The sequence below is a fragment of the Thrips palmi genome, unplaced genomic scaffold (assembly GCF_012932325.1).
Source record: "Thrips palmi isolate BJ-2018 unplaced genomic scaffold, TpBJ-2018v1 HiC_scaffold_16, whole genome shotgun sequence".
In the NCBI taxonomy this organism is placed as follows: Eukaryota; Metazoa; Arthropoda; class Insecta; order Thysanoptera; family Thripidae; genus Thrips; species Thrips palmi.
In genome coordinates this window covers 10946703-10971608 of record NW_023144625.1, presented here as the reverse complement: position 1 = coordinate 10971608, position 24906 = coordinate 10946703, and the positions used below count along the sequence as shown (strand labels likewise).

The 24906-nt window shown below is 43.9% G+C and overlaps 5 protein-coding genes across 11 annotated transcripts; 3 read left to right on the top strand and 2 right to left on the bottom strand.

The window, feature by feature from the left end:
- The first annotated feature begins 74 nt into the window (after positions 1 to 74).
- Positions 75 to 2200, top strand: LOC117642074 (chromatin modification-related protein EAF7-like). Its single transcript, XM_034379888.1, has 2 exons — positions 75 to 321; positions 562 to 2200. The coding sequence occupies exon 2, from the start codon at positions 589 to 591 to the stop codon at positions 1894 to 1896; it is 1308 nt and encodes a 435-aa protein (XP_034235779.1). The 5' UTR covers positions 75 to 321; positions 562 to 588; the 3' UTR covers positions 1897 to 2200.
- An 85-nt stretch (positions 2201 to 2285) lies between these two features.
- Positions 2286 to 6291, bottom strand: LOC117642073 (synaptic vesicle 2-related protein). Its single transcript, XM_034379887.1, has 16 exons — positions 6183 to 6291; positions 5873 to 6108; positions 5745 to 5773; positions 5382 to 5633; positions 5084 to 5268; positions 4931 to 5002; positions 4705 to 4829; positions 4562 to 4625; positions 4351 to 4476; positions 4176 to 4247; positions 3969 to 4105; positions 3686 to 3885; positions 3483 to 3594; positions 3289 to 3373; positions 3102 to 3191; positions 2286 to 3033 (listed from the first exon to the last, which is right to left on the bottom strand). The coding sequence occupies exons 4-16, from the start codon at positions 5593 to 5595 to the stop codon at positions 2854 to 2856; spliced, it is 1662 nt and encodes a 553-aa protein (XP_034235778.1). The 5' UTR covers positions 5596 to 5633; positions 5745 to 5773; positions 5873 to 6108; positions 6183 to 6291; the 3' UTR covers positions 2286 to 2853.
- A 196-nt stretch (positions 6292 to 6487) lies between these two features.
- Positions 6488 to 9666, top strand: LOC117642140 (cell division control protein 45 homolog). Its single transcript, XM_034380022.1, has 12 exons — positions 6488 to 6632; positions 6870 to 7022; positions 7128 to 7265; positions 7371 to 7439; positions 7527 to 7706; positions 7813 to 7874; positions 7947 to 8126; positions 8217 to 8348; positions 8423 to 8627; positions 8710 to 8765; positions 8839 to 8977; positions 9060 to 9666. The coding sequence occupies exons 1-12, from the start codon at positions 6582 to 6584 to the stop codon at positions 9396 to 9398; spliced, it is 1704 nt and encodes a 567-aa protein (XP_034235913.1). The 5' UTR covers positions 6488 to 6581; the 3' UTR covers positions 9399 to 9666.
- A 292-nt stretch (positions 9667 to 9958) lies between these two features.
- LOC117642153 (katanin p80 WD40 repeat-containing subunit B1) lies at positions 9959 to 18048 on the top strand. 4 transcript variants are annotated; one of them, XM_034380043.1, is made up of 19 exons: positions 9959 to 10167; positions 10628 to 10758; positions 10845 to 11063; positions 11147 to 11269; positions 11357 to 11544; positions 11616 to 11766; positions 11845 to 12026; positions 12114 to 12232; positions 12565 to 12612; positions 12789 to 12842; positions 12982 to 13192; positions 13287 to 13448; positions 13524 to 13639; positions 13721 to 13977; positions 14064 to 14237; positions 14328 to 14404; positions 14495 to 14569; positions 14842 to 14961; positions 15038 to 18048. In XM_034380043.1, exons 1-19 carry the CDS (start codon positions 10134 to 10136, stop codon positions 15171 to 15173), a joined length of 2577 nt encoding a protein of 858 aa, XP_034235934.1. In that variant the 5' UTR covers positions 9959 to 10133; the 3' UTR covers positions 15174 to 18048. The 4 variants fall into 4 exon arrangements, with proteins under 4 accessions (XP_034235934.1, XP_034235932.1, XP_034235933.1 ...); XM_034380041.1 differs by having other exon boundaries at positions 13524 to 13977; XM_034380042.1 differs by lacking the exon at positions 12789 to 12842 and having other exon boundaries at positions 13524 to 13977.
- Positions 18049 to 18125: 77 nt separating this feature from the next.
- On the bottom strand, positions 18126 to 24666 carry LOC117642154 (proton-coupled amino acid transporter-like protein pathetic). 4 transcript variants are annotated; one of them, XM_034380048.1, is made up of 11 exons: positions 24599 to 24666; positions 23394 to 23476; positions 22023 to 22091; positions 21662 to 21934; positions 21372 to 21456; positions 20454 to 20540; positions 20139 to 20330; positions 19865 to 20043; positions 19381 to 19519; positions 19090 to 19251; positions 18126 to 18934 (listed from the first exon to the last, which is right to left on the bottom strand). In XM_034380048.1, exons 2-11 carry the CDS (start codon positions 23459 to 23461, stop codon positions 18803 to 18805), a joined length of 1386 nt encoding a protein of 461 aa, XP_034235939.1. In that variant the 5' UTR covers positions 23462 to 23476; positions 24599 to 24666; the 3' UTR covers positions 18126 to 18802. The 4 variants fall into 4 exon arrangements, with proteins under 4 accessions (XP_034235939.1, XP_034235938.1, XP_034235936.1 ...); XM_034380047.1 differs by having other exon boundaries at positions 23394 to 23486; positions 24599 to 24653; XM_034380045.1 differs by lacking the exon at positions 24599 to 24666 and adding an exon at positions 24351 to 24592 and having other exon boundaries at positions 23394 to 23486.
- Positions 24667 to 24906: the final 240 nt, after the last annotated feature.

The window sequence follows — 24906 nt, the reverse complement described above, 5'->3', positions numbered from 1 at the left end:
AGTTAATTCAAATACTGATGTGTGTGTTTGTTTTGGTAGGTTGGCACTATTTACGACCTATCACCGCGCGGCCGGGGCAGCCATCATCTTGTTTATGTTTCTAGTTGCTTGCTCGAACTAGATTTGTCATTTTGTGTACCAGCAGAAAAAATGTTAAACTCCGCCATCTACTCTGCAATGATTGAAGTTTTGAGAATCTAGCATCTTGCACATTCTTATCATTTCCAAAATATCAATATATTATAACGAGTGGTGGAAAAGTCGTCTGTTCCGTGGTTCCGTCGCGGGGTCTTCTTTGCGCTGTGACCTTATTTACAAGAGGTAATGATAATTGTTTTTGTATATTTCACTCGAGTACGCAACATATTGTTAAATTTTCTTAATAGGTCAGGAAGACAAAGCTCTTGCACTTGGCGTGACGATAGTTCACTTACCTTGTCATTATCGATAAGGTTTTTAGGTTAAACGTCATTTGTTTATGCACCATTCATGCTGTTTGTATACTTTCTGCACTGAATACTGTGCCATATATCCTTACAATTTGTTATTTCTCTTTTTCAGGTGATCTTGAACACTCAATCATTTAAAATGGGTCGAAGTCTTAACAAAGATTCAGACGCGTCTGTACCTGAAAGACGAAGTACCAGGCATTCAAAAAATCCTGAAGAAGAGGTGAAACTGAGCCCGACTGGAAAGGGTAAAAGATCTATTGGAAAGAAGAAAGAAGAGAAAACAGAAAACAAGAACGAAGAGAAAACTGAAAACAAAAGCCCAGAAAAAACTGATAACAAAAGTACAGAGAAAGCCGGAAACAAGATTGCAGAGAAAATTGGAAACAAAAATGAAGAGGAAAACAAAAGCCAGAACAAAGAGGAAACTGAACCAGAAACTGAAGATACAAATGATAAGAATCACGATAAGAAAAGTGACACTGATGGAAATTCCTCCAATGCCAAACCAACCACTTCAGAATCCCCTAATGTGAAACCAGCCTCTTCTCGAGTTGTAAGGAGTGTAAGGATCACCAGAAAGAGACAGTTGAGTGATGAAGAAAATGAAGATGATCCAGAAGAAGTAGATGATAAGAATGATGAAAATACTAATGAAAAGAATGATGGTGATGTTGACAACAAGGAGGATGATAAAGATGAAGATAAAAGTGAAACAAAAAAAGATAAGAGTGAAGGACCTCCAAAGGAAAAAGCTAAGAAAAAAAGAAAGCCTCCAACAAAGAAGAAGAAAGATGTTCAAGATGAGTCTGAACTGTGGACACCCTTAGAACCTTTGGACACAGAGGAAAGGAAAGATTCACAAAAGAAAGCTCAGTCTAAAAGTGACCGACGCAAACAAGCTTTGGTTGAACGGCAAGCCCCTGCTGAGCCAATGCTTCAGAAACAACTGCCTCGCCGTCGCCGCAATAGTGACACTAGTGAATGTGAGGTGCTGGTTAGTGTTCCCAGGCATCATCGAAAATCGAAAACAATTGTCACAGTTGATATTGATGATGAGGCGTCAGAGACTGGAAGTATCCAAATTGTTGCAGAACCTGATGTCGACAGTGTGTTTGATTTTAAACGACTTTTGATTCAGTACCGAAATGTAAATTTGCCTTCTGCTTTATGGGGTGTTCATAAAGACCCAAGAAACCTCTTTGTTAGTTTTACACGCTTTAATCCTGATTACCCAGATACTAATGGTTTAATAGTTGACAGAGCAGTTGTTTTTCAGGGAACCCTGAACCCTGAGGCATTTGTTAATGGAGAGAAAATAGAACTGCCTGAAATGTTTAATGTAGTGGAAACAATTTTTGAAGCTGCTCAAGTTGTGCAATTTGTTAATAATGCAGTAGTCCCAGTCATTCAACCTACAATTGAACCTACAGATGTGACATGTTAATGTAGTTTTACCATTTACCTTTTAGTCCTAAAATTTGTTTTATGTAGCCTGACAATCCCCCGAAGATCCTTCAGCCTGTTTATGTAGAGCTTCTGTTAAAATTTACTCTAGTGGTCCAATGAAAGGTGGTGTAAGTCCAACCTTCTCTTTTATCACTCACTATTAATTGAGTACCGTTGCTGTATGTGTGCCCAGGAGGGATAAATAAGAAACTGGTCTGGAACACCCATTGTTTGTCTCTCCTCTCTTAATTAAATAACCAATTATTCAGATAAGGTCTAAGAATTAAATTACAAGAAATTTCCCTTAGTGTTATTTCATCATGCCTTAAAGTAAAACACTTTCAAATACTTCATTGAAAAAAACAAAAACAAAAAAAAACAACAAAGCAGCATTTGAGTATCTTTATTTCATTTTTGTGGATAGTGGTAAGCACGACCATAGATAGTAATAAATAAATAAATAATAAAAAATGGGTATTTGGCAAAAATGTGATAAAAAGCTGTTACAAGTGAAATGATACCCACAAAACAAAAACACTAAAACAACAGATTGTAGTCAAAAGGGACAGATGAAGATTACTCTTCAGGACAGACAAGAATGCGATTTATAATTAATTTTGGCAAACTACTTGAAACACAAATCGAGCTTCAAGGCCCTCCGCTAAACAAACAGTCAAAAATCACATCAGTCTTTGGTGCACAAAATGTCACTTACTAATGACGTCATGGTAATAAAATACATCACACTATCAGGAAAGTTTTTAGCAAATTAAGGATACAAAAAATAATGTCTGCAGCCCGCAACATTTATACTAAAAGTACTTAGTCGTATTATCTAATTATTTGAAAGTGGTGCAAAGGTACATACACAAAATATTAACAAAAAGTATAAACTAGAAGCAAAAATTAACAATAACAAAAACAGTTACATAAATAGAATTTCTTGTCTAGTAACCTACTGAGAAGCAGTAGTTGGCTGTGTGGGTTGAGGCCTATGCAATTGAGGTCCACTTACAGATTCCTTCATTTCTTTCCCCTTGGTTTCAATTGGGAGCAAGAAACAAGCAACTGCTGCCAGCAGAGCTGCTAGTCCATAAACGGTCATGGCCAATGGGAGTGATGAATTTAACAAGACCTGATAGAGAATTGGGTTTTAGTATTGACAGGGCAAATAAATAACAAATTGAATTGATGATGATATACCTGGGCTACATAGGGTGTGACCATAGCACCAAGGCGAGCCATAGCACTGCAGCTTCCAACACCTACTGCACGCAAAGGGGTTGGGTACACCTGCAAGGCAAAATTTTTTTTAAAAAAATCACTAGAGGGATACTTTATGGGAAAACAAGTAAACATACACTAAGTTCATGGTGTAGTAGCAACTTACTTCAGGGGTGTACACATATGCTGCTTGGAAAACCCCAGCTATGATTCCTCGGGCCATAAACAGCATAGCTGTTAAAAAGCTTCGTCTGCATTTAAACATGTAAAGGGAAAGTGAGTAAGACAATACGGGGCGTGTTTACCTCAGAGGCTCTGAATCTACCTAATTACAAGGTATGAAATTGGGAGAGTACATACTCAGCACTGCAGATCAGCAAGAAGTAAATACAAACAGCAAATATAACAAATTGCACAGCCATAGTACGTTTGCGTCCAAAGCGTTCAATTACAAATATTGTGGCAAAAATCCCTTCAAATAAAGTGAAAACACAATATTAACACTACAAGTATGTAGTTTACACTGTACATTACACACTAGAATGAATCCCAGACTTGCTCACCAGGAAATTCTGCCAAGGTAGTCCACAGAAGGTCGATGTAATCAGTTGTAGTAAGTTCCTTACAATCAGCAGAGCAAGTTTCAACAGGCTTAATTTGACTTGAGAAAGATCCTCCATCAGAAGCACATCGATTGGCAGAGGCCTCAAACAATTCTGTTGTCATCAGCACCACGCCGTAGTAACAAAATGCACATGCCATCCTAAATATTAAAGAAAATATAATTGCTTCATGACTTGAAGATTTATCATGTTTGTAATGAGCTTAAATACATTTTTTAATCACCATATAAACCACAAAAGGAGTGATGTTCGTCGTAGTTCAGCTCCAAGAAGATCTCTTATACGGCCTCGCCGTCCCATACTAGCATCATCCACAACAAGACGACCTAATAGCATTGGTTTCCCATTGTCTTTAGCAACCTGTAAATAAATGTCATGCTCAAATATTTCTGTTCACAATCAAAAATTGTTGCTGCTCGCCTTCAATTACCTTTTGCAACGTTTCTAAGGCTTTGTCTGGCTGTCCTGAAGCAACATGATAGCGAGCACTTTCAGGAAGCCACTGCAAAACATAAATTTTGATCAGATATGATTGACAACAAATTATGCATGAAAGTATATCATATTTATTTATTTACGTGGATGAAAAGCCAAAATGAACTCACAGGGCAGATGCACGCAAATACCAAAAGAGGTGTGGTTGACAGAGCCAATAGCCATTGCCACCCCATAGTGGGCATCACCAACAAAGCTAAAAGAACTTCAAAGCAAGCACCTAGTGCCCAAAAGCACTGAAGATGATAAAATAAAATGTGTTAAATCATTTTTTGTAAATCAAATTTCAAAATACCTAGATATACTGTACTAGTAACTCACATCAAGCAGAACTACACATTTAGCCCTCTGTTTTGTAGGCAGGAACTCGGCATAAAGTGTCACACTGTAAGAAGTAACGTCAATTAAGTGCAAATAGAACATTGTGTATCTTGATAAAATGCAAAAAGTAGAGCTAAGCTTACGATTGGGGTACACAGCCAATGGCAAAACCAACAAGCCCTCGTAGAAAGAGAATCCAAAGAAAATTAGGTGCTAAAGAGCTCAAGAGCCCATAGTAGAAAAGAAGGACAGCACACATTGTAAGCGCCTATATAGGAACAAGAAAAGAAAAAAAGGTTGATATGCAACTCAATGAGGGACATCCAACAAAATTAATTACAAAGGATATGAGGCAATAAATCAATTTACCTTTTTTCTGCCATATCGGTCACTCACATTACCCCAAAAGGTAGAGCTAAGCATCATCCCCAGAAATACAACCTGAAAAGGAGAAAAATAATTCCATTTTTATCTCGAGACAGGTGCATTCCCAAATAATTATTCACAAAAATGTGAACTTACAGTTGTTGTGAGAGCTTGCTGATACCGTGTTATATGCCATTCACAATGAAGAGCAGGTGAAAGTATACTTAAAATGGTCATTTCCATAGAATCCGCCATCCAGCACAGTCCAGTAAATAGTGATAATTGTACTTGAAATTTTCCAAACCCAAATGCATTTACTGCTTGGGTTACAGTAAAGGTATCTGGATTGTAAAGAATAAAATACTGTAGTGGCAATTAAATAATTATTTTGGAAAAAATATCCTGGCTCAGAAAAAATTAAACATTTTACAAAAGCAAACAAGTAAAGGCCTACCGTCAGGCACCACAGATACTGATGTCATTTCAATTTCTTGGCCAAGGAGATCATTGCTATCATCGCCTCCATAAATTGAATGCTGAGCACCCTGTTCACTCCGTAAGGAATCTGGTGGAGAGTGAGGAGCTGGATCGACATGGCCATCAAGATCCTCATAATTCCCCCCTCGGCCTTTAACTTTGCGTCTCGCTGCTGAAATTATTTGTGCCATTTCTTTTTTGTGAGCACATAGACACTAGAATTATCTATCTGAAAGACAAAGCGGGAAAAATTACTGTAAGCGTAGGGAAAATTGGTCAAGCAGACCAACAAGCACTAAGCGAATATAGAACCACTAGCCGGCACACCTGTTGATTTTACCTTAGAGCTGTGGCAGTGCTTCCATTTAGCTATTCAAGACAACAAAAAGCATAGCGAATATGAGACGCTGTTGTAGCTGCATTCAAAAACTTCATTTTAAAACAAATCCGAGTTGACACCTTGCATACCTAGGGATTTCTAGTAATCAGTGGCACATTCTCTGGAAGTGCACTGATCAGGGAACCAGCTTCGTTTCGCAGTTTTCAGGGACAAATTTCTTTAGACTCAGATAATTTTTAACTCATTCACTTCCATTGATGATCGGAACGAACAGATTGCCTACGCCTACAGGTCCAGTGTCCAGTTCATTGCTCGGTTCGGTTCCTCCAAAGGTGCCGTTAGGTGGGTGCGGTGTTCCACGGTGCTGGAAGAGGAAAGGTGCTGGTGAGCAAGAGAGACAGACGAACAGGTAGACTAAGGTAGACGGGGTGTTCGTACGTTCCCTCTCTCTCGGGCAGCGTTGCCAGTGTTGCCACATCTCACGGACCCCCCTGGAAAAAAAGAAGTTAAAAAAGTTTTGAGGAACTCAAAAGTCACCGAAGAGCTACCTGCTCTCGTATACCGTATCCGTACGAGACTGCCTCGAAATCGTTTTCATGTCGTCGTCGCCGCACTTTTTGGGGGCATCACGGAGAAATGCACCACAGTCTCCCGTGTGTTCTGGCGTGCGAAGGGAGGTGAAGGGTGCGAAGGTAGAGGGAACGGGTGGGGAAGGGGAGGACAGGGGGAGGGGAGGTAGGTCATTGTCATTTTGGCGCCAGATCCGCCGTCTGTTCTGTTGTTGAAGTCATCTGTTATATCCCATTCATGCTAATCGTCCGTGTTGTCAAATGAAAAATGTACATAGAAAATATCGTTGAGGGTTTTTATAATCTTGTCAATGGATCCGTAAGTTCAATTGCAATTTCTTGAGCCTTTATTTGTTTCTGTTGATGTTTTATGATCCATGATGTCGAGTGCCAAGTGACGTTCTTAACATCCTTCATAGAAACCCTTAACCTGTCTTAAATTGGTGTTGTTCTTTATAGATGTGTCTAATACCTCTCGTTCATTGTATCCATATTTTTAATCGTTTGTTCTCCCTGAAATGTTAGCTTGAAACCATTATTCTCTCTTTGCCTTCAGAGAGTGCTCCTATTTGTCAATTACGACATTGACGCAATATGTGCAGTGCGCATTCTTCAGTACCTGTTTCGATGCGACTCAATACTATTTACTGTAGTGCCTGTATCTGGTGTCCAAGAACTTCGTCAAGCATATGAAGAAAATTGTGAAGAGGTTTGTATATTCAAAACATCCATATCGCTGGCCCTTCAATGGGACATGTTACATAAAGTTTATGGCATAGAATTGATTTCTACTGCATACCTTTTATCTCAACAGGTGAAATTTGTTGTTCTTGTGAACTGTGGAGGAACTGTTGACATAGTTGAACTGCTTGAACCAGAGGACAGTGTAATTTTCTTTTTGTTGGATAGCCATCGTCCAACTGATCTCTGTAATGTGTTTAGCAGCTCTCAAGTAAGTACGCTTAGTTCTCTTGACCATTGGATTGAATTGAAGTGCAAGGTTTTATTTTCAAGCTCTGTCTGTAGTTTCTATTTTATGTTTTTTGTTTCTGTTCAGGTACGGATAATTGGCAAAGCTGATCCCGATGAGGGAATCCCTGATTTCGATGATGTGTTTCGGGAAGATGTGAGTGTTTGTCAACATGTGGCCCAATCTAAGGAGAATTTTCTTTGTATTCTCAGTTTAATCCTCTGTGCAATTTGTGTCTCTTAGTCAGATGATGAAGACGATGAAAACTCTGGAGAAGAATCAGATCCTGAAGAGTCCAGAGCTGCAAAAAGAATGCGAATGAGCGAGGAAGCAATTTTGAAGCGCAGAGATCAGCGGTTGTGGAATGATAAACGCAATAGAATAGTTTTCAATTACACTCAGTTTAGCTATTATGGAAAATCTGTAAGTATAATTTATTTTGGTCCTCTATTGTGACAGATCAGGGTGGGTCTCATGACGAAAGGTTTTGAGTGAATGCTGTGAATATTTTCTTTCTGTTACCTTCCAGAGTGCTGTACAAATGTTTGAGCTTGCCCACTGCCTTTCCAAAGATAATGCAGATTTACTCTGGTAATTGTGCAATTTGGAATACATTTGCATAGTTTGAATATGCACCTTGATAGGATTCTGTTTTCTTCACAGGTGTGCCATTGTTGGAGTGACAGAACAGTACTTATTGGGTAAAGTAGAAAAGCAACAGTATGTTTTGGAGACCGGAACCTTACAAGGCTATGTATCAAAGCTTAATCACAATATGGAGGAAGAACCAACAGAGGCATCTGCTGCCCCTGTTACTGTTGCTCGGATATCATATATCAAGGAGTATCCTTTATGACCTTACCCTTTATTTTTTTCGTTACTCAGAACAAAGTGCTGGTTATATTTGTCACATTTTCTTTAACTCCACGTCAGTCTTCAACTAGCACTCTACCGTCATTGGACTGTTGAAGCAAGTTTAAGACATTCGATGTATTCTGCTTGTAAGCTTAAACTGTGGACTCTGAAGGGGGAGCGTAAGCTCCATGAGCTTCTTGTGGACATGGGGTAGGAATTTCATCTACTCAACTGTTAGCGCAAGTGTTGATCAATTTTAAAGGAATCATAATTTCTGTTTTCAGATTGCCTTTAATTCAAAGTCGTCAAAATTACTGTGCTATGGATATGGTTTTAAGGCAGGAGTTTCATTCCATGATAGAGAAATTGGCTGATAAATACAATTTAGATCAGCTGGTCTTTGCAAGCTTCATTCTACAACATGGTTTTAGGAATAAATTTTGTGCCTCTGATGTTGTGTACTCAATGCTTGCATTATTGGAATCAACTGTAAGTAAAACATTAAATTATTGTTGATGTTTTTAAGTTACTATATTTCAAGCACAATTTTCATAATACTTCATTGTTTTAGTCAAGAGAGAGATCGGCACAAGACTGTTTTGTGGAAGCCATGGATGCATTATCAAAGTATTTTTTCCTCCATTTATCTAAATTATTGTTTTAAGATGTTTGAGATACTAACATTATTGAATTGGTTTAGGTCAAAAAAGCACCTGCTAGAAGATGGTATTGAAAAAGCCAAACAAATGCTAATCAGTATATTTAAAATGGTTCAGAGTGCTCTTGATATGCAAATGGTGGTATCTGCTGGTCCATTCCTTTACTTCATCATTCAGGAAGTATGAATGCTTCAAATTTACCACGTCTTACTGTAATTAAGTCATGAAAAATTGAATTCATTCATCTATGCTTTGTCCGCAGGGAGCTCTAAATGCTCGGCTATTTTCTCACCCTCACACATTAATATCATTAGCTCAGTTTATATTACAAGCCTACGTAATGTTGAAGACAAAGAAGGCAACAAATTTGCCTCTCATTGTTTCAGCTCCACTCAATGTGGAGGAGGGAACCTGCCTGGTTGTTGGTATACCACCTGTTGCCGAAGACTCACCCAAGAACTTTTTTGGAAAAGCATTTGAGCAAGCAGCTGAAAAGACTAATGCACGGGCCCAGCTTGATTATTTTGATTCCTCTGTTATGAAGTTAAAAACTGAAGATAGATCTAAATTTTTTGATGCATTAGCTGCTCTTTTGTCATAATCTGTTCCAAATCCTATCAGAGGCTGGGCTGTTTTTATTTTTTTGTGGTGTTATTTAAAAAAAAAAAAAAAACTTGTGGTCTATTTCTTTTAAATGAGACTGAAATGTATCAGAACCTGGTCTGTTTTTATTTTTTGTGGTCTTATTTTTTCAAACTTGTGATAATGTTGTTTAGAGTCGGCATAATGATTTTTAGCAAGCTAACAATTGTACATCCCTGTATTTAGTTTTTATCATGTATTAAACATTAAAATTGATACTCCTCTCAGCCCATTGTTTCTGTCTCTTGTTTTCCCTTTCCCCCTTTCTTCTCTTTCAAGGTTTTTTTTTTTTCAAGTGAATCATTTTTGGAAACATGTGGAAGGGGAACTACCGGCTAGCGGGCCGCCCTTTGGAGTGTATGTAAATTATGCATTGCATATCTACCACACTTGAATTTGGCACATTTTTTTCAGTAACTCTCCGAAATTTGCAATTTTTCATGTGATAGAAGTAACTTTTCCTGGAGGCTCAGATGCGTTTGTCGCACAGTTGGTGTGGTACACGGTCAACTTGGTGTTGGCCTTGAAGTTGGCAGCACTTGTTAAACACAGTCTAGTGCTGTGCAGATGGGCACACAGCAGCTGTTTTTAACTTTTCCATTATATCCTGAATAAGTTATCAATTTAGTATGTCCAGGAAAAAGACAAAACCTCTAACCCTGTAAACTACTCTAATGTTGGAGAACTTAGCATCATGGCTGTATCAACGAAGCGATCCTGGAAACTTCGTAAGTTACCCTAACCCTGTGACAAATGCCCTGATTCATCAACATACCATTTTTATAACCTTTGTTAGGTTATGTGATATTCTTTGTTTTGTAAACGAACAGATTCGTGTTGTTTTACTTTCTGACGTTTCCTTTTCCACTTGAATGGGCTAATGTAGATTATGGAGTTTGTAACTTGTCTCATTAACCTTGTAATCTGATGTTGCTTCTGAGAGTTTAGTTGTCTTTGATAATGAGTCATTTTATTCTGGTGAATTATTAGTTTTCCATGATTCTATTTTAGACCAGATAGTGCCCATTTTTACTGTCCATTGACTCTCTGGTTCGAACTTGAGAATGTGTCCTTGTAAACAAACATGTCTGGTCCGCTTGGCCTTGTTTATTCAGAACTCTTTTCCTGCTTTCTCTCACAGCATTTGTATTTGAAACATTTTCCTATTTAGTGTCTTTTAATTTCCAGAGGACTTTGTGGCACATGGTGCCAATGTCAATTGCCTTGCGCTTGGCCATAAATCTGGCCGAGTGCTAGTTACTGGAGGCGATGACAAGAAAGTGAATCTATGGGCTGTTGGAAAGCACAACTGTATTATTGTAAGTGCTCTTCAATGGAGATAGATTTTTCCACTCCAAGTTAATTATACAACTGCTTTACAAGTCCAATTTTTACATTTTTGCAGAGTCTCAGCGGACACACCACACCAGTAGAATGTGTTAGATTTGGGCACACTGAGGAACTAGTCTGCGCAGGGTCGCAGACTGGGGCACTCAAAATTTGGGACTTAGAAGCAGTCAAAATCGTCCGAACATTAACTGGACATAAATCTTCTATTCGTTGTATGGACTTTCATCCTTATGGAGATTTCCTTGCATCAGGCTCTACAGATGCAAGCATAAAGGTAACTTTTTTAACCATAATATTATCAAGTTCCTATTTTATGCTTGGTACTGAATTAATTTGTTTCCCTTCAATTCTTTACAGCTCTGGGATATTAGACGAAAAGGTTGCATCTTCACCTATGGTCATAAACTTGCTGTCAACAGCCTTAAATTCAGCCCTGATGGACAGTGGATTGCCTCGGGAGGAGAGGAAGGGGTTGTCAGAGTATGTTTTAGTAGTTCAGTGTTGTAGTTAGTTTTGTATTTGTACCTATTATGTCCATTAATTTACTTTCCCTTTTTGTACCCACAGCTATGGGACATCCGTGCAGGAAAGGTGTTAAAAGAATTTTCAGAGCATTCAGGGGCTGTAACATCAGTGGAATTTCATCCTCATGAATTTCTACTTGCATCAGGAAGTGCTGGACGCTCTGTTAACTTTTGGGACCTTGAAAACTTCCAACTTGTGTCAGCAACAGAGAGAGATGGTGGTGCAATAAGGTATGATGTTATTTGGGTAAATGGTCTTCTTTCAAAATGTTTGTGCTAACCTATTTTCCTCTCTTCGAAAGGTGTCTTTACTTCAGTCAAGGAGGAGAATGTCTTTTTGCCGCATCTCAAGAATGTTTAAGAGTTTTTGGCTGGGAACCTTCTAGACTGTATGATTCCTTACCTGTCGGATGGGGTAAAGTAGCAGATATTGCTACAGCCCAAAACCAACTGGTAAGAAAAACAATTTTTTGATGTCTATAATAATTGTCTATTTTTCCCACCATTAATTTTTTGTTTTCTTTTTGTTAGATTGGTGCTTCATTCCACATGATGAATGTTTCTTTATTTGTTGTTGATCTGAAAAAAGTTCAGCCTTTTGGTGGACCAGTCCTTTCTCCCAATGATGCAATCAACTCATCACCCTTTCGCCATGGTCAAAGTTCTAGGAAGAGTTTTAGTAAGGAAACACAGCTCAATATGACAAAGCCTCCGTAAGTCCAACTGCCTTCTTGAAATTTTTGAAATTCTTCAAACTTAACTTTTTATAAACAAGAAATGTTTGGATTTTTTTCTAACAGTATGAGTGTTCGCACAATTGATGAAGCAGAAAGATCTGAGACTGATCCAGAAGATGAATCATCTTCTCACATATTGGATGTGAAGGACTATGAAGCTATTTTTCAGCCTAACAGATCATGTAAGTTCACTGGTTTGATGTAAAATAATGTAGGTCATATTGCCCTTTGTAGTTCAGTAACATTTTTTTAGTATCTATTTACATTTTACCTGTAGTCATGTTTGTTTTGTGTTAGTTTTGTCAGTTCACCTCAATGTTCTGAGTGATGAGGAGCTTTGTAGAATTAGCTGCCTTGTGACCTGACTGTTATGTTTACTGTTCACACCACTCCCTGATGTATAGTTATCATGACTTTCCATTCCCTCAAGTCACTCTGATCACCTTGTTTGCTCCCCCTCGTTGAAAATTTGTTTGGACCCACCTCTTAGTCAGCACACATTGTGATGTTGCAGTGAATCGCAGCCCCCCTCCCATACCTTTCCCTGCTCCTGTTGATGATGGTAAGTATGATTGAATGCTTTTTGGTGTTTTAGTATTTACTAATAACTGTACCCTTACCCATACCCTTTCCTTTATATGTCTTGTATTTTTTTTTTGTTTCATTTAATATACTGTTAGTGCATGTGCATTTTGTTCAGTAACTCCCATTCATTTTTTTTGTGTCATCTGTAAACAGCTTCTCAAAACTCCCCTAGTCATTCAAATGCATCATCATTAACAATGCAAGAAGGTAATTTTTTTTTCCTTCAGTAGCATAGCTATGCTTTGTGTTCATATCTGCTGACAAGAGTTTTCAATTTTTTCATAAATATTTTTTCTTGTGTATTGTATTTTTGATAATAAATTAATGATGTTGATGGTATTTTCAGGTATTGGAATGCCTCAAATACTGCAACCACTGATACCCGTGAAAACAGCTCGTGAATCTCCAGAGCCTGTTGAGCAAATGCTGATGAGTGGGACTGGTGACTGCCTCGATCCTAATGAGCCTGACTACTATCAACCACAAACTATCCATATCTTGCCCCAAGATGATTCATTTGGTGATCAAATTCCTGAGCCTCAGCCAAGGCAACGAAGGTTTGTGACCCACTGCTCTCTGCTTTTAACTTTTTCAACCAGTTGGATAATTGTGGGGCCAATGTGAGTTTTGTTATTTTTCTTTCCTGTTTAGACCATCTCAACTTTCTCCCGTTCGACACAAAAGTGATAAACACAGTCCAGTTCTCTCTGGATCAGCACGATCCAAAGGCAGTTCTCCTACTCCTTCTGCAGCTCACCGAATCAGTTACAGAGAAGAGTCACATTCCTCATTTGATAATGATTTCCCTGTAAAGTGAGTGATTCTGTAAAATACTTTTTTCTAGGGACGCTCTACAAATTTCATTAATACTTGAATATTATCCTTCAGGCTCAGCAGCATACGGCACAGCCCCTCTGAACCAGCTCTGAACCGGTCAAATGCTGGACACTCTCGGTCTAGTTCTTTAAATAGAAACAGTGCTGTAGCCAATAGTTCAAGCACTGGTAATATTAAACAAATAAGCACTATGACTGATAATAATACCTCAGCTAGTGGTTTTCATGTAAAACATTCCATCACCCCAGGATTCAACCTGGGTAATGATATCCCGGTCTCCTACTTGGGAAAGAATTCCAGCACCACCCCTTCATCTAAAGGAGCTCTACCTATGGTAGCACCCCGAAGCAAAGTTGTCTCAGATGAAAACCTTCGTAGGCAAGAAACCTCCAGTGTTGATGTTCTTGAAAGGCCAAGGCCCGATCATGTGGAAGACGAGTTAGAAGATATCATTCCTATGTCCATGGATAAGCCATCTAACCTGGATCTGGAAGATTTTTTGCCGGTTAGTCATAATCAGCATCGAGTTCTATGGTATAATACCCAAATTGCATGCTGTTAATAATTGCAAAACGCCTTCATATTTTACAGAATCGTCTCCAGCGATCTGTTAATCTTTATCAGCACCATCAATATTTGGATTTGTCTGAAGCAGAAGTCTTGTCATCCATTATGCGTGGACATGAGTCAATGATGACTGTAATGAATGGAAGACATCGAAGTTTACAAATTATCTCCTCTCTATGGCATAATAAGGATCTGAAGGTAATATAAATGACGCAACCTTTCGTATGGCAGGCGGACAAATAACTATTGTCAATTTTCACAATTTCTGTATTTTTTAACCTGTCCCAGGTGGCTGTTGATGCGGCTTTGGAAATGAATGACCTTGCTATTGTCGTTGATCTACTGGGCATCTTGACTCTTCGACCGTATGTTTACAGTTTTAGTGGTGTTTTCTATTGTGTTGAAAATCCTCAGTTCCTATTCCTAATATTTTCCCCTTTTTTTTTCTTTTCCAGGTCTATTTGGAATCTAGACTTGTGTGTTTCATTGCTGAATCCTATTTATGAGCTCCTTCAAAGTAAATATGAAATGTAAGTTTATAGAGTAAGTTAAGATTGTTCGGTCTTTTGTAAGGTGTCCTCTAATGATCCCACCAGTTTTGAGAGTTTGCAAAATTATCTGGTGTGGGAAGTCTTAAATGTTGTTTTCTTAGATAGTTATGTGCTCAACTGGGATAACTTTGTAATAGTTTCAATTTCAAGTTTTGCCCAAAAGCTGCATTGTTCAGCTGATAAGTTGAGAGGTGACTCCCCATTTGGATATTACTGCAGAAGTTAATATGTTGTTGGTTTTTATTCTTCAGGTATATGACAGTTGGATGCAATGCCCTGCGTCTTATTTTACGAAACTTCTCATCACTAATCAAAACAAATGTTCAAGCGCCTGTTGGCACAGTTGGTGTTGACATATCTCGTGAAGAGAGGTGTGTATCTTCGTTTCCAGTAATCCTCAATTTATTTGTCCAAATTCACTATTAATTTTACTTACGTCTGTTTCAGGTACAACAAATGTATTAAATGTTATGAAAGTTTACAGTCCATTCGATCTTTTCTTTTAAAAAGACAAACTGTACAGGGCAAGTTGGGGCAAACATTCCGAGAAATAACAATTATGATGCAATCCTTGGACAATTAATGTGGATGTTTTCAGAATGTAGCTCCTGCTGAGGAGTTACACCTCCTTGAAAATTTAACATCCTTCCTGATGTTGCATTTTAGAGCTGATTAAGTTGTCTTTTTGTCCACTTTAAATTCTTTTCTGAGTATGACTTTAACAAAACTAACATAGTAACTTTTACAATCATAGCCAGTTGCAATGTCTTACATTGATGTAATTTCTGGCATTCAGGGTTTTACTCAAATTTTAGGAAAATAGAAAGAATTTGCTGTCTTTTGCAACATTAAATAAGTGTATTTATTTTCTGATTTACTAAATCATAAGTAATGTGATATATGATGTTGTGCCCGTACGTGAATACACTGTTATGTACAGACTTGTGTAAGTGTTTAAGTTACAAGATTAATTCCAGCTTTCAAGAAATACTTAAGTTACAGGCTTCTACCAACCACCTTTCGTCCCTTCTCCATTTTTTTTTTATTTTTTTTTTGTTTTGTTTTTGGTGGTAGCAATCACTTTTTGTGAAAGTAACTAAAGTTTCTTAAGTGATCAGTTTGATCAAATTCTACTTCAACAAATTCAAGTTTTGCATTTGCTGAGACTTCGACAAATTGCCTCCTAGCTGTTCGAAACCAATGGCAAGGTGTAGCTACCTCATTTTGTAACAAGTTCCTATTTGTTCAGGCTATATTTAATCCTGTCTATTCCGGATTAATGTAAAATTTTGTGTTAGTCTCCTCTCAACAGAACTACATACTTTATCTCAGAATATCATCGAAATGAAATTTGTCACTCATTCGACTCCTGCAGCATATCTGTATTTAAAAATATCTACCTCCATTAATAGATGGTTTTTCTGCTCAATGTTGACCAAGCGTACTTAAAACTGATGAGTTGTGATGTGATGTGCCTCTGTAAAACGAATTAAAGCAGTCTAAAGATTCAAAAATTCTCAAACAACAATAATTTGCTCACCACAAGAAATATTTTTCAATGTACTATTTTTTGCTGTCTTTGAAAACTTAAGTTGACTGTGATTTTTTTTCATACAGTTACATTCTATATTGAATTCACATGAAAAGTTTTCTTTCTTGTGTTTGCATGTTTGTTAGTTTGCACTATGTGCAAGTACATGTCAAGAGTGTTGAAATTGCTTCTTCACTTTAAATATTGGTAGTAATTTCACTCCAATACTGCAACCCTTTAAGCAGGTTTGATATGTACTTAACTTAGCCTTTCTTAGATAGGTCAAGGAAATGTCTTGTAGCAGTGTTTTTTTTTTTTTTTTTTTACTAAATTTTAAGCTCATTTAGGAAGATGAACACCCCTTCATAATTGCCGCTTATGTTGTTACATTGAACTCTACTCAACTGTGGAAGTACAGCAATATCTTTGTCTTGGTAGAGGGCACTTGTGTTTAATATCATAGAAATTTAAAATCAAAATGTGTATACCAGGTTCTGTGCCTTATTTGGTAAATGGTGTGTTAATGTAATCTACTCTAATGGCTTTTAAGTATTAATTACTTGGATTTGAGCTTTACTTAACTTAAATTGCTTGATATTCCCTTGAGGGGTTACAAGACTTGTTTGTGTGGTTGTATTAAGTCATGCTGATATGACTTGATCATTAGAAAAATATCAAGGCTGTGAATCCTATCCCATTGTGCTGAATGTGAGATACTCTTGACTTACAATCTACAATCATCACTCCAGTAGTTGTGAAGAGTAAATTCTGTTTAATGTGCATTTTTTCCCTTCACATCCCTAGTGATAAAATGGGATAACAGTAATAGATGCAGGGCAAAGAAACAGTATTTCTGATCTCTGTTAATTTATGCCTTTTTGTGATTGGAAATGTGACCAATACATATTGGGGCTAGTCATACCATGTGCTGGAACTATGTGCTGGAATGATGATAATCAAATCTGTTTTTAACAGAAGTTCTAATGTGAAAATGTATTTTTACAGTTTTAGATATGGACTAAAGCTTCATCTTAAACAAACCTGTAGAATTGATCTGCTACTGTGTTGTACTGATTTTGAGAACTTATTAGTAATTTTATTTTAAGAGAGCACTAATTTATTTAGATTTTAACAAGCTTTCTATTAGGTACCAACTGAGGTTAGAATTTGTCCCTTGTGTGCAGCTAGGTACCTCACAGGGTAATGTCCTAACTTGTGATAGCATGCTATTGAAGCAAAGAGCCTAACATTTCACATTTCATTAGTGGAATGGAAGAATTTCTCTTATCAAAAATCATCCTTATGTAACCCAGCATTTCATGTCCGTCCGACTTTTGATAAGTCAGAAATTGGTAGTTACTCCATTGACTGATGTTTAGTATTGAATCATTAACTCCCACCCTAACTTATTCCTGCTTCAAAACAACTCACTTTGTTAATTCTTGTTATTGTTTGAACTCTTTGTACTTTTTTATATTTTTTTAACAGAAGGCTCTTAACCTTCTATGAACAACAACAATGATGTTTTCGGATGATAGATGTATAGTTGACAGGTATTTTTTCTCCTCCTCCCCCCCTTTTTTTGTTACTCCACTACATTACACAAGCTATGAATATTGTGTGCCTTAATTAGCAACATTTTTTGCATTCTCGTCAAGTGTAAATCAATGAATAGAATTTTGTAGTGCCATTACAGTGTTTTCTTTTTCTATGAAAAAGAAGCAAATAAAACATTAACTTTTCTGTCTGAAGATTTGGCCTTAATTGTAAACTGGATTGAGTATTATTTGAAACCAAACCCTTACATTACTATCTAGTGGATTTTTTTTCTTAAAATTTTCTTTGCTACTTTCATTTTTTTGTGAAAATTCAAGACCAAATGTACATGATGTAACAAAATTAAAATAAAACAAATATTGAAGGCAAACACCTGCTGTTTTTTTCTCACCCGATTCCCTGTACCAAAAACAATCGGCCTGCACGGCCTGGAGTGAGAAGATGAAATCGGTTTCGGATTTTATTGCGCGATGAAACAAATATCACAGACAACCATGAACCCTATGCGCATTCGCAAGGGATCGTTATTTAACTACACGTAACAAATAATGATTTAATCGCGAAACCCAACTCAGCCTACGAGGCTAAGAAAATGGCACTGCCACAGTGCGCCATGGACATTCTTAATGTTGATGGAGATCCTGGACAAAACGAGAGAGGGGATTCCGGCGGGAGTGCCGCGCTGTGCCACGCCACTGCCGGCGGCCTGCTAGTGCTGGCCGCTGCCGCCCCGCTGGACATTGGTGACCGCGGGACTTCCCTCGCTTGCACACTGCACACTCGGCCAGACAACCCTGGACAGGTGCGGCTGATGTCGGGAACCTGCCGCGCACTGTTCCTTGTTCCTTCGGGAGCGTCCTGCAGGGCCTGCGGGGCCTACAGGACCACCTCGCCAGCGCAATCGAAAGGCTTTGTCGCCACGAGGTCGACCTGCTTCAGACGGTGCCACCTCACAGCGGGTCGCGAGACCAGGAACACGTTTTTGAGCTCCTCAACGTCCTCAAATGGGACTCGAATCAAAGACACGGCGGTAGTGATGGATTCGTCTTCGAACGAGGAGCCCACTGGCGCCGTCGTGTGTTTGATTCGAGACACACCACTGGTCCAAGCAGGCTAGCAGGCTCCTACGCGGGGGTGAGGGCCGAGTACACCCCGGCGCACGTCGTCAGCAAGGACAGGCCCACCAGGAAGCCGTCCTTCACCAACGTCAGCGTGCTCCACGCACTGCTCCGCTGCGTCCCGGAGACCTTGGCGTCCTGCGGGTTCGAAAACACGGTTGGGGCGTCACACTGGGCACTTGCAGTCGCAAACGGACAGAACAGCGACCCGCCGCTACCCCGCGCCTCGGCGGCCTCGCAAAGGGTTCCTCGCGCGCGGGGTAGCTGCGAGTCGGTTGCCGTCACACACTCACCGCCTTCTGGCCGAGCTCCGCGATGAGGTGCGCCCCCGCGGGGATGAGGAGCCCCAGCGTGGAGAACAGCACCGCGCCCATCAGGGCGATGACCAGCTCCAAGCTGTTGAAGGACACCGCCACGAGGAGCGACGCCGCCACCAGGAACACCCTCGTGCCCACCTGCAGCGGAGTCATTCGTCAGAACTCCGCTCAAAGTCTCTCGCTTTTGGAATTCTTTTGGAACTAGCTGAAAGATTCCGAAAAATCGTTCTGTCGCTGTTTCCTCCTCCTGAGTCTCCTCGTACCGACCTGGGCCCAGTTCCGAAGGTTGGGCGCGGTGACCTTGGCGTTGATGACGGGCGTGAGCTGCTCCAGGAGGATGTAGAACTGCAGCGGGAAGGTGCAGACGATGGCGAGGGCCAGCAGCGCCTTCACGACCTGCGCAGGCCTGCAGCGCACGCAGCGATGCAGTGCGTGCATGAGCTTCCGTCGTGGGTGAATCACCGACATGGTGGGGCGGGCCCGATAGGCAGACGATCATTCGTCGTCCAGCCATTAATCGCAATCGCAATCTAGGCCTGCAGGTAGGCACCCCTCATGCCGCCCGCCGCCACGCACTGGCGTGCGAACGGTGGCCTACCTTGCCCCTGTAGCGCCCTGCGGAGGCAAGATAGGCCACCGTCCCCACACCGGTGTCTAGCGGCCCGGCCAGACGGCCTACCTGCCAGGCGCCAGACCCAGTCAAGCTACGGAGCTTGCGGCCTCAAACAAGGGCAGTTCGGGTTGAACGTACACGGCGGTGGGGTCCAGGTTGAGGACGATGCTGCCCTTGACGTCCAATCCGAAGCGCATGTAGCCGAGCAGGCCGATGGCGGTGAAGAGCACCACGATGAAGGCCACGGCCCTGGACGCCAGTCCCTTCCAGCCTCCAAGGTGGCCCGGGTTTCGCATCGTGTTCTCCACGGGCATCACCTGAGTGAGACGAAGATCATGAGGACCCTTTAGAGATGGGTTTTCGCCCTGCGTGGAACGCGCGCAGCGACCGCCATCGCCGTCGCCATCCTCACCGTGCCGATGCCCTCCATGGAGTAGATGGAGGTGGAGAAGAAGATGGGCAGGCCGAGGAGCGTGGGGCCGATGTCGACGCGGTTCATGTCCGGCGGCCTGTCCAGCAGGTAGTACATGGTGATGGCGAAGCCCACCACGATGCACACGTTGGCCGCCACCGAGAAGGGCACCAGGGTGCGCATCTGGCGGATCTGCAGCATGGCGACACACCGCCACACACCGCCGGTCAGCCTCGCTCTGTCTCTCTCCCACCCTTACGGAGCGCCCTGTGAGTGCGGGAGGGACGCAGAGCGATAGAGGTCTGACGGCATTACCTGGCACAGCGGCACGAGCACCACGGCGAGCACGGCGATGTACACCCGCCGGTCCAGCACCGCCTCACCCGTCCACTGCTCCACCAGCTGGAACACGTGGAACACCCAGGCCTTAGTTCGACCAGCGAGGGGGGCGGAAACTGCAAACCCCCCAGGCCGAGCACAGTGGCGCCGGCAGGCCGCAGGCCGGCGCACAGTGGGCCAGAAGACCGGTGGAGGCGGACAAAACTCTAGACGCGTTTTGAGCTCCAGAGTCAGGCCTCGAACCGAACGTGTGACCACACCAATGGATTCCTCGTTCGTAGAGCAATCCGTTGTTGGGGCCACACTTTCTGTTCGAGTCCCATTTAGCGACTCTGGAGCTCAAAACGCGTCTAGAGTATTGTCCGCCTCCACCGGCTTCTGGCCCACTGTGCGGCGGGTAGGCAGTCCCGCCCGGAGCCTGTCTCTCTCTCCCTCTTTGTGTCCCCCGTCTGCAGCCCGTCTTTGTCGGAGCATTGAATGGCGGCAGTGCGAAGGGACATGCCCATCCGGCCATCCGGCCACCCGGAGTGGCTGTGGCGCCGCGGAGTGGCGTCGAGTGGACGCGGCAAGACAGCCATTATGTCAGCGAGGCGCGCTCGGCCAGCTCCACGCTCGTCCGGCATGCTCTTGTTTGAGGAGACACGCGCCTCCGGCTTGACAGCCTGAGTGGGTCGACGGGCCGCGCAAGCGTGCGCAAGCGCCTCCGTCTCTCTCGCACCCCTAGGCCGCGCCGGCCGCGCCCCACGAGTGCGAGAGAGACGGAGCATTGTTCGGAGCGAGCCTGCATAGGCGCCACGGGGCCTTGACTGGCCTTGACCGCGCTTTTGCAGTGTGCTGCGCTGCCGCTGCTGCTTTGAGGCCTTTGTCCGCGGCGACGCTGTCGCACTGCCGTACCTGCTGAATGGCCTCCCCGATGAAGATGGTGTAGGATATGCCGACGAAGAAGTACGTGAGGAACAAGGCGCCCTGCACGAACATGCTGCGGAAACAGAGACGCGAGTTACGACGGTGCGGGCTCGTGCCAAACAGTGTTCAGCACTTGGAGCGATAACGGTGTACGGTGTCGTGTCTCTCAAACGGGTGAGTATTTGCAAGCGGATTTTAAAATGAAGTCACCTCCCTGCCAAACGCTCCCGGTTTGAGAGGTACAGCCACCTGGATAGGGAAATTCGGTGACTACCCACCGAGCCGCGGGGGCGCAGCGTCGCAGGCAGTGCGGGCCGCACAGGAAGGCGTAGTAGGCCACCTCGTCCATGGTCATGGCGGGGACGCGCGCGCGCACGTAGAGGTGCTGGGCGGTGGCGACGAGCAGCAGCACGCAGTGGCCGCAGATGAGGCCCACGAGCGGGGTGCCGAGCAGCCCCACCACCACGCCGCCGTACCTGAACGCCATGGGCATGGCCATGATGCCCGTGCCCATGCCCGCCTTCACCATGTGCGCCCACGCTCCAAAGTCCCTGCAGAAAAAGAAGCAAAAACACGCTCAGAAGGCGCCGTGTCTTATCATCTAGCCACACGGTCCAGCTCGCCGAACACGGCACTCACGAGTACTGCAGCGTTTCCGGCCGCTGGCTGAAGGGGTCGTACAGGTCATCCTGCGACACGAGGGTGGCCCTGCGGAAACACACAGTGTACGCACTCATTGCATTGCACTCATTCACAGGTCGGCCGATTCCTCCTCGTATCACCGCAATTACACTGTTTCAGTAATCCCGTCCTGGCGATAGGAAGGCCGCCATAAACGACCAAATAACTAGTCGCCCTGTGAGGTGGCTTGGTGGCGCCCAGCCTGCTTATCTGTGTCGTAAAACCGTTTAACATTCTCCACCGCCCCGGCCGGCGCGGCCCTTCGCCGTAAGAGCGATGCATCAGCAGGGCGTCACGGTGACACCGATTAATTTCCTGGGCTGGGCTCTCTTTGATTAAACGGTATCGATGAGCCTTTAAACGGTCTGCAGGTGAGGTGGGAGCCCCGCCGCCCTTTCATAAGCGTTTCGTGACGAAGAAAGGCACATTCTTTGAGACATTAACAAAAGTAACATTTGAGTTTGAGTTTTATAAAGTGCAAATAGAATTATTTTAGCGTACATTCCATGGCGATGGTATCAATTGTGCCAAAGTGTTAGACCCAGAACGGCCGACGCGGCACGCGGCCTCCTCGGGCTTTGTCTCGAGCCTTCCCCACTCCCCTGCAATCCTGTATGCAAATTTCCAAATCACTTGAGCGGACCATTTACGACAGCTTTGGATCGCAATACCATATCCATCGCACGGTTAGTCCCATTGTCCCCGAGCTGGTCAACAAAAACAGAAGTTGATTGATTCCCATCCAGTCTCGATCGGACCCGTCGAAGGAGCCTGCTGCGTTCAAGTCCCCACTTTGATCCGCAATTCTCACGATTAGTTTCCCACCGAGCGAACATGGACTGTGCACATGCACTGTGCACTGCGGTCAAGAAAAACAGAGCAAAGCTGAACAAAAGTTCCAACTTCAGGAATTGGATATGTCGTAAACGACGACCGTTGCTTACATCATGCATGGGGCAACAAAGTTCGGAACTTTAATTGAAAACCGAAGTCTCCTAAGCATGACGTTCCTAACGCTCGCCGTTTACGAGAGTATCGACCAAGTTGGACTTTTTGTCGAGTTTGTGCCGACGCTGCACAGTGGGCCAGAAGACCGGCGGAGGCGGCCAAAACTCCAAACGCGTTTTGAGCTCCAGAGTCGCTAAACAGGCCTCAAATCGAACGTTCGACCAATGGATTGCTCTCCGGACGAGGATTCCATTGATGGGGTCACACGTTCGATTCGAGTTCTGTTTAGTGACTCTGGAGCTCAAAACGCGTCTAGAGTTTTGGCCACCTCCACCGGTCTTCTGGCCCACTGTGCGCTGTTTCGCATGCGGCCGTACGTACGTCGACTTCTGCAGGACGGGCAGGGGGATGGCCGGCGCCTCGGCCGCCTTGTCAGGCTTCGTCTTCATCTCGGGCAGTCTCGGGCAGTCTCGGCTGCAACGGAGACGGACAGGCAGTGAGCGTGTGAGCGTCGCGGTGCGGCGGCGCGGCGGAGAGACACAGAGGACACAGACCGCGGAGCGCGGCGGCGCGGCGGACACACCCCCAGCAATCCGCGGGCTGCCGGCGGGCACGGCGAGGCGCAGCGCAGCACGCGGCACGCAAGGCGGCACGCGATGGATTAAGCAGATAGCGAGAGCTCTTAACCTCCCCGCCGACCGAGATCCGCCACACCAGAGCGATTCCACCAGATTCCGCGCGCAACTCCGCGTCGCCCTGTCTCTCTCGCACCCTTACGGGTCGCCCCATGAGTGCGAGAGAGACAGTGGCGGATCCAGAGGCGGCCTACGGGGGGCAAAGTCGCACTTTTTACCTACTTACAGGGGCAAAGTAGCACTTTTTGCCTACCTTTCAGGCGGCTATCTAGGGGATAAGGGGGGGGCCAAAACCCCATCCCCCCCCCCTTCTGTATCCGCGCCTGGAGAGAGACCACCGCGCCGAGCACCTTCTTCACCTACTTGAGCATGCGGCGGAGCAGGCACACTCTGGCGGGGGGGCAGGCGGGGTGCGCGCGCCGTGCCCTGCCTCCTTGCCAAAGCGCGACGAGCTCCCAGTCAAAATATCCATCCGCTTGTTGGCCGCATGACCTGGCAGGTCGCTATCACGGCCAGACGCCTCGGCGCCACGCCACCGTCGAACTCGAGAGTCCATGACGTGAGCCGCGTGTGCATTTCCTCACCCGCGGTAGACGCCACTTGCGACACGATGGGAGTCAAATAGCCAATTCATTCTCATTAGGGGCGTTCTTCGCGCCTCTTATCAGGATGTCACTTTCTAACGAGATTAATCCCCGCTCACCTTTCGAAACAGCCAGGTCACATCTCAATGGTTCCATCGAGTGGCGCTCATGGAGTGCTCGCGAGCGTCAGTTCGGCAAGCGATTCTGGGGAGGGAGGATGACGTCACTGAGGAATCTCGACCTGGGCGACACGAGACTCGGGACGCCCCAGACATGAACTTGATGCGTGCACTGAGCTACCGCGGGTCGCGTCTCGGTTCCGCTGCGCCGAGTCGCGAGTCTCCCGTCGACCACATTGTATACTCACTCGCTCACTCACTCGGTCCGCGCTCGGCGCCTTGCGCCTTCGGCCTCGGCGCCGCGGCTGCGATCCTCGCGACGCAAAAGACCTTGCGCTTCGCCGCTTGGCTGTTTCGTCCGCCGCCTCGCCAGCTCCGCCTCGCCCAGCCTCGCCCCGCCCGCCCGACGCCGACTGACGCGAGGGTGCGAGGTGGACCGCCAAGCTCACGACGAGGATGCCGCCGGTGCTGTCGTCACTCCGTCTCTCTCGCACTCGCGGGACGGCCCTTGGGGGTGCGAGAGAGACGGAGCGACGAGAGGCGGTGTTCGGAACGA

Bases quoted from the DNA above. Each gene is read 5' to 3' on its own strand.
- LOC117642140 (XM_034380022.1), top strand. From the start codon at position 6,582: ATGTACATAGAAAATATCGTTGAGGGTTTTTATAATCTTGTCAATGGA. The intron at 6,633-6,869 runs GTAAGTTCAATT...CTTTGCCTTCAG, and splicing joins ATAATCTTGTCAATGGATCC to AGAGTGCTCCTATTTGTCAA. The intron at 7,266-7,370 runs GTAAGTACGCTT...GTTTCTGTTCAG, and splicing joins ATGTGTTTAGCAGCTCTCAA to GTACGGATAATTGGCAAAGC.
- LOC117642153 (XM_034380041.1), top strand. From the start codon at position 10,134: ATGGCTGTATCAACGAAGCGATCCTGGAAACTTC. The intron at 11,767-11,844 runs GTAAGAAAAACA...TCTTTTTGTTAG, and splicing joins CTACAGCCCAAAACCAACTG to ATTGGTGCTTCATTCCACAT. The intron at 13,449-13,523 runs GTGAGTGATTCT...ATTATCCTTCAG, and splicing joins GATAATGATTTCCCTGTAAA to GCTCAGCAGCATACGGCACA.
- LOC117642154 (XM_034380048.1), bottom strand. From the start codon at position 23,461: ATGAAGACGAAGCCTGACAAGGCGGCCGAGGCGCCGGCCATCCCCCTG. The intron at 22,092-23,393 runs GTACGTACGGCC...GTGTTTCCGCAG, and splicing joins CCCGTCCTGCAGAAGTCGAC to GGCCACCCTCGTGTCGCAGG. The intron at 18,935-19,089 runs GTGAGTGTGTGA...TCGAACCCGCAG, and splicing joins CGGAGCTCGGCCAGAAGGCG to GACGCCAAGGTCTCCGGGAC.
- LOC117642074 (XM_034379888.1), top strand. From the start codon at position 589: ATGGGTCGAAGTCTTAACAAAGATTCAGACGCGTCTGTACCTGAAAGA.
- LOC117642073 (XM_034379887.1), bottom strand. From the start codon at position 5,595: ATGGCACAAATAATTTCAGCAGCGAGACGCAAAGTTAAAGGCCGAGGG. The intron at 5,269-5,381 runs GTAGGCCTTTAC...TTTACAATCCAG, and splicing joins AGTATCTGTGGTGCCTGACG to ATACCTTTACTGTAACCCAA. The intron at 3,374-3,482 runs GTATGTACTCTC...GTTTAAATGCAG, and splicing joins TTGCTGATCTGCAGTGCTGA to ACGAAGCTTTTTAACAGCTA.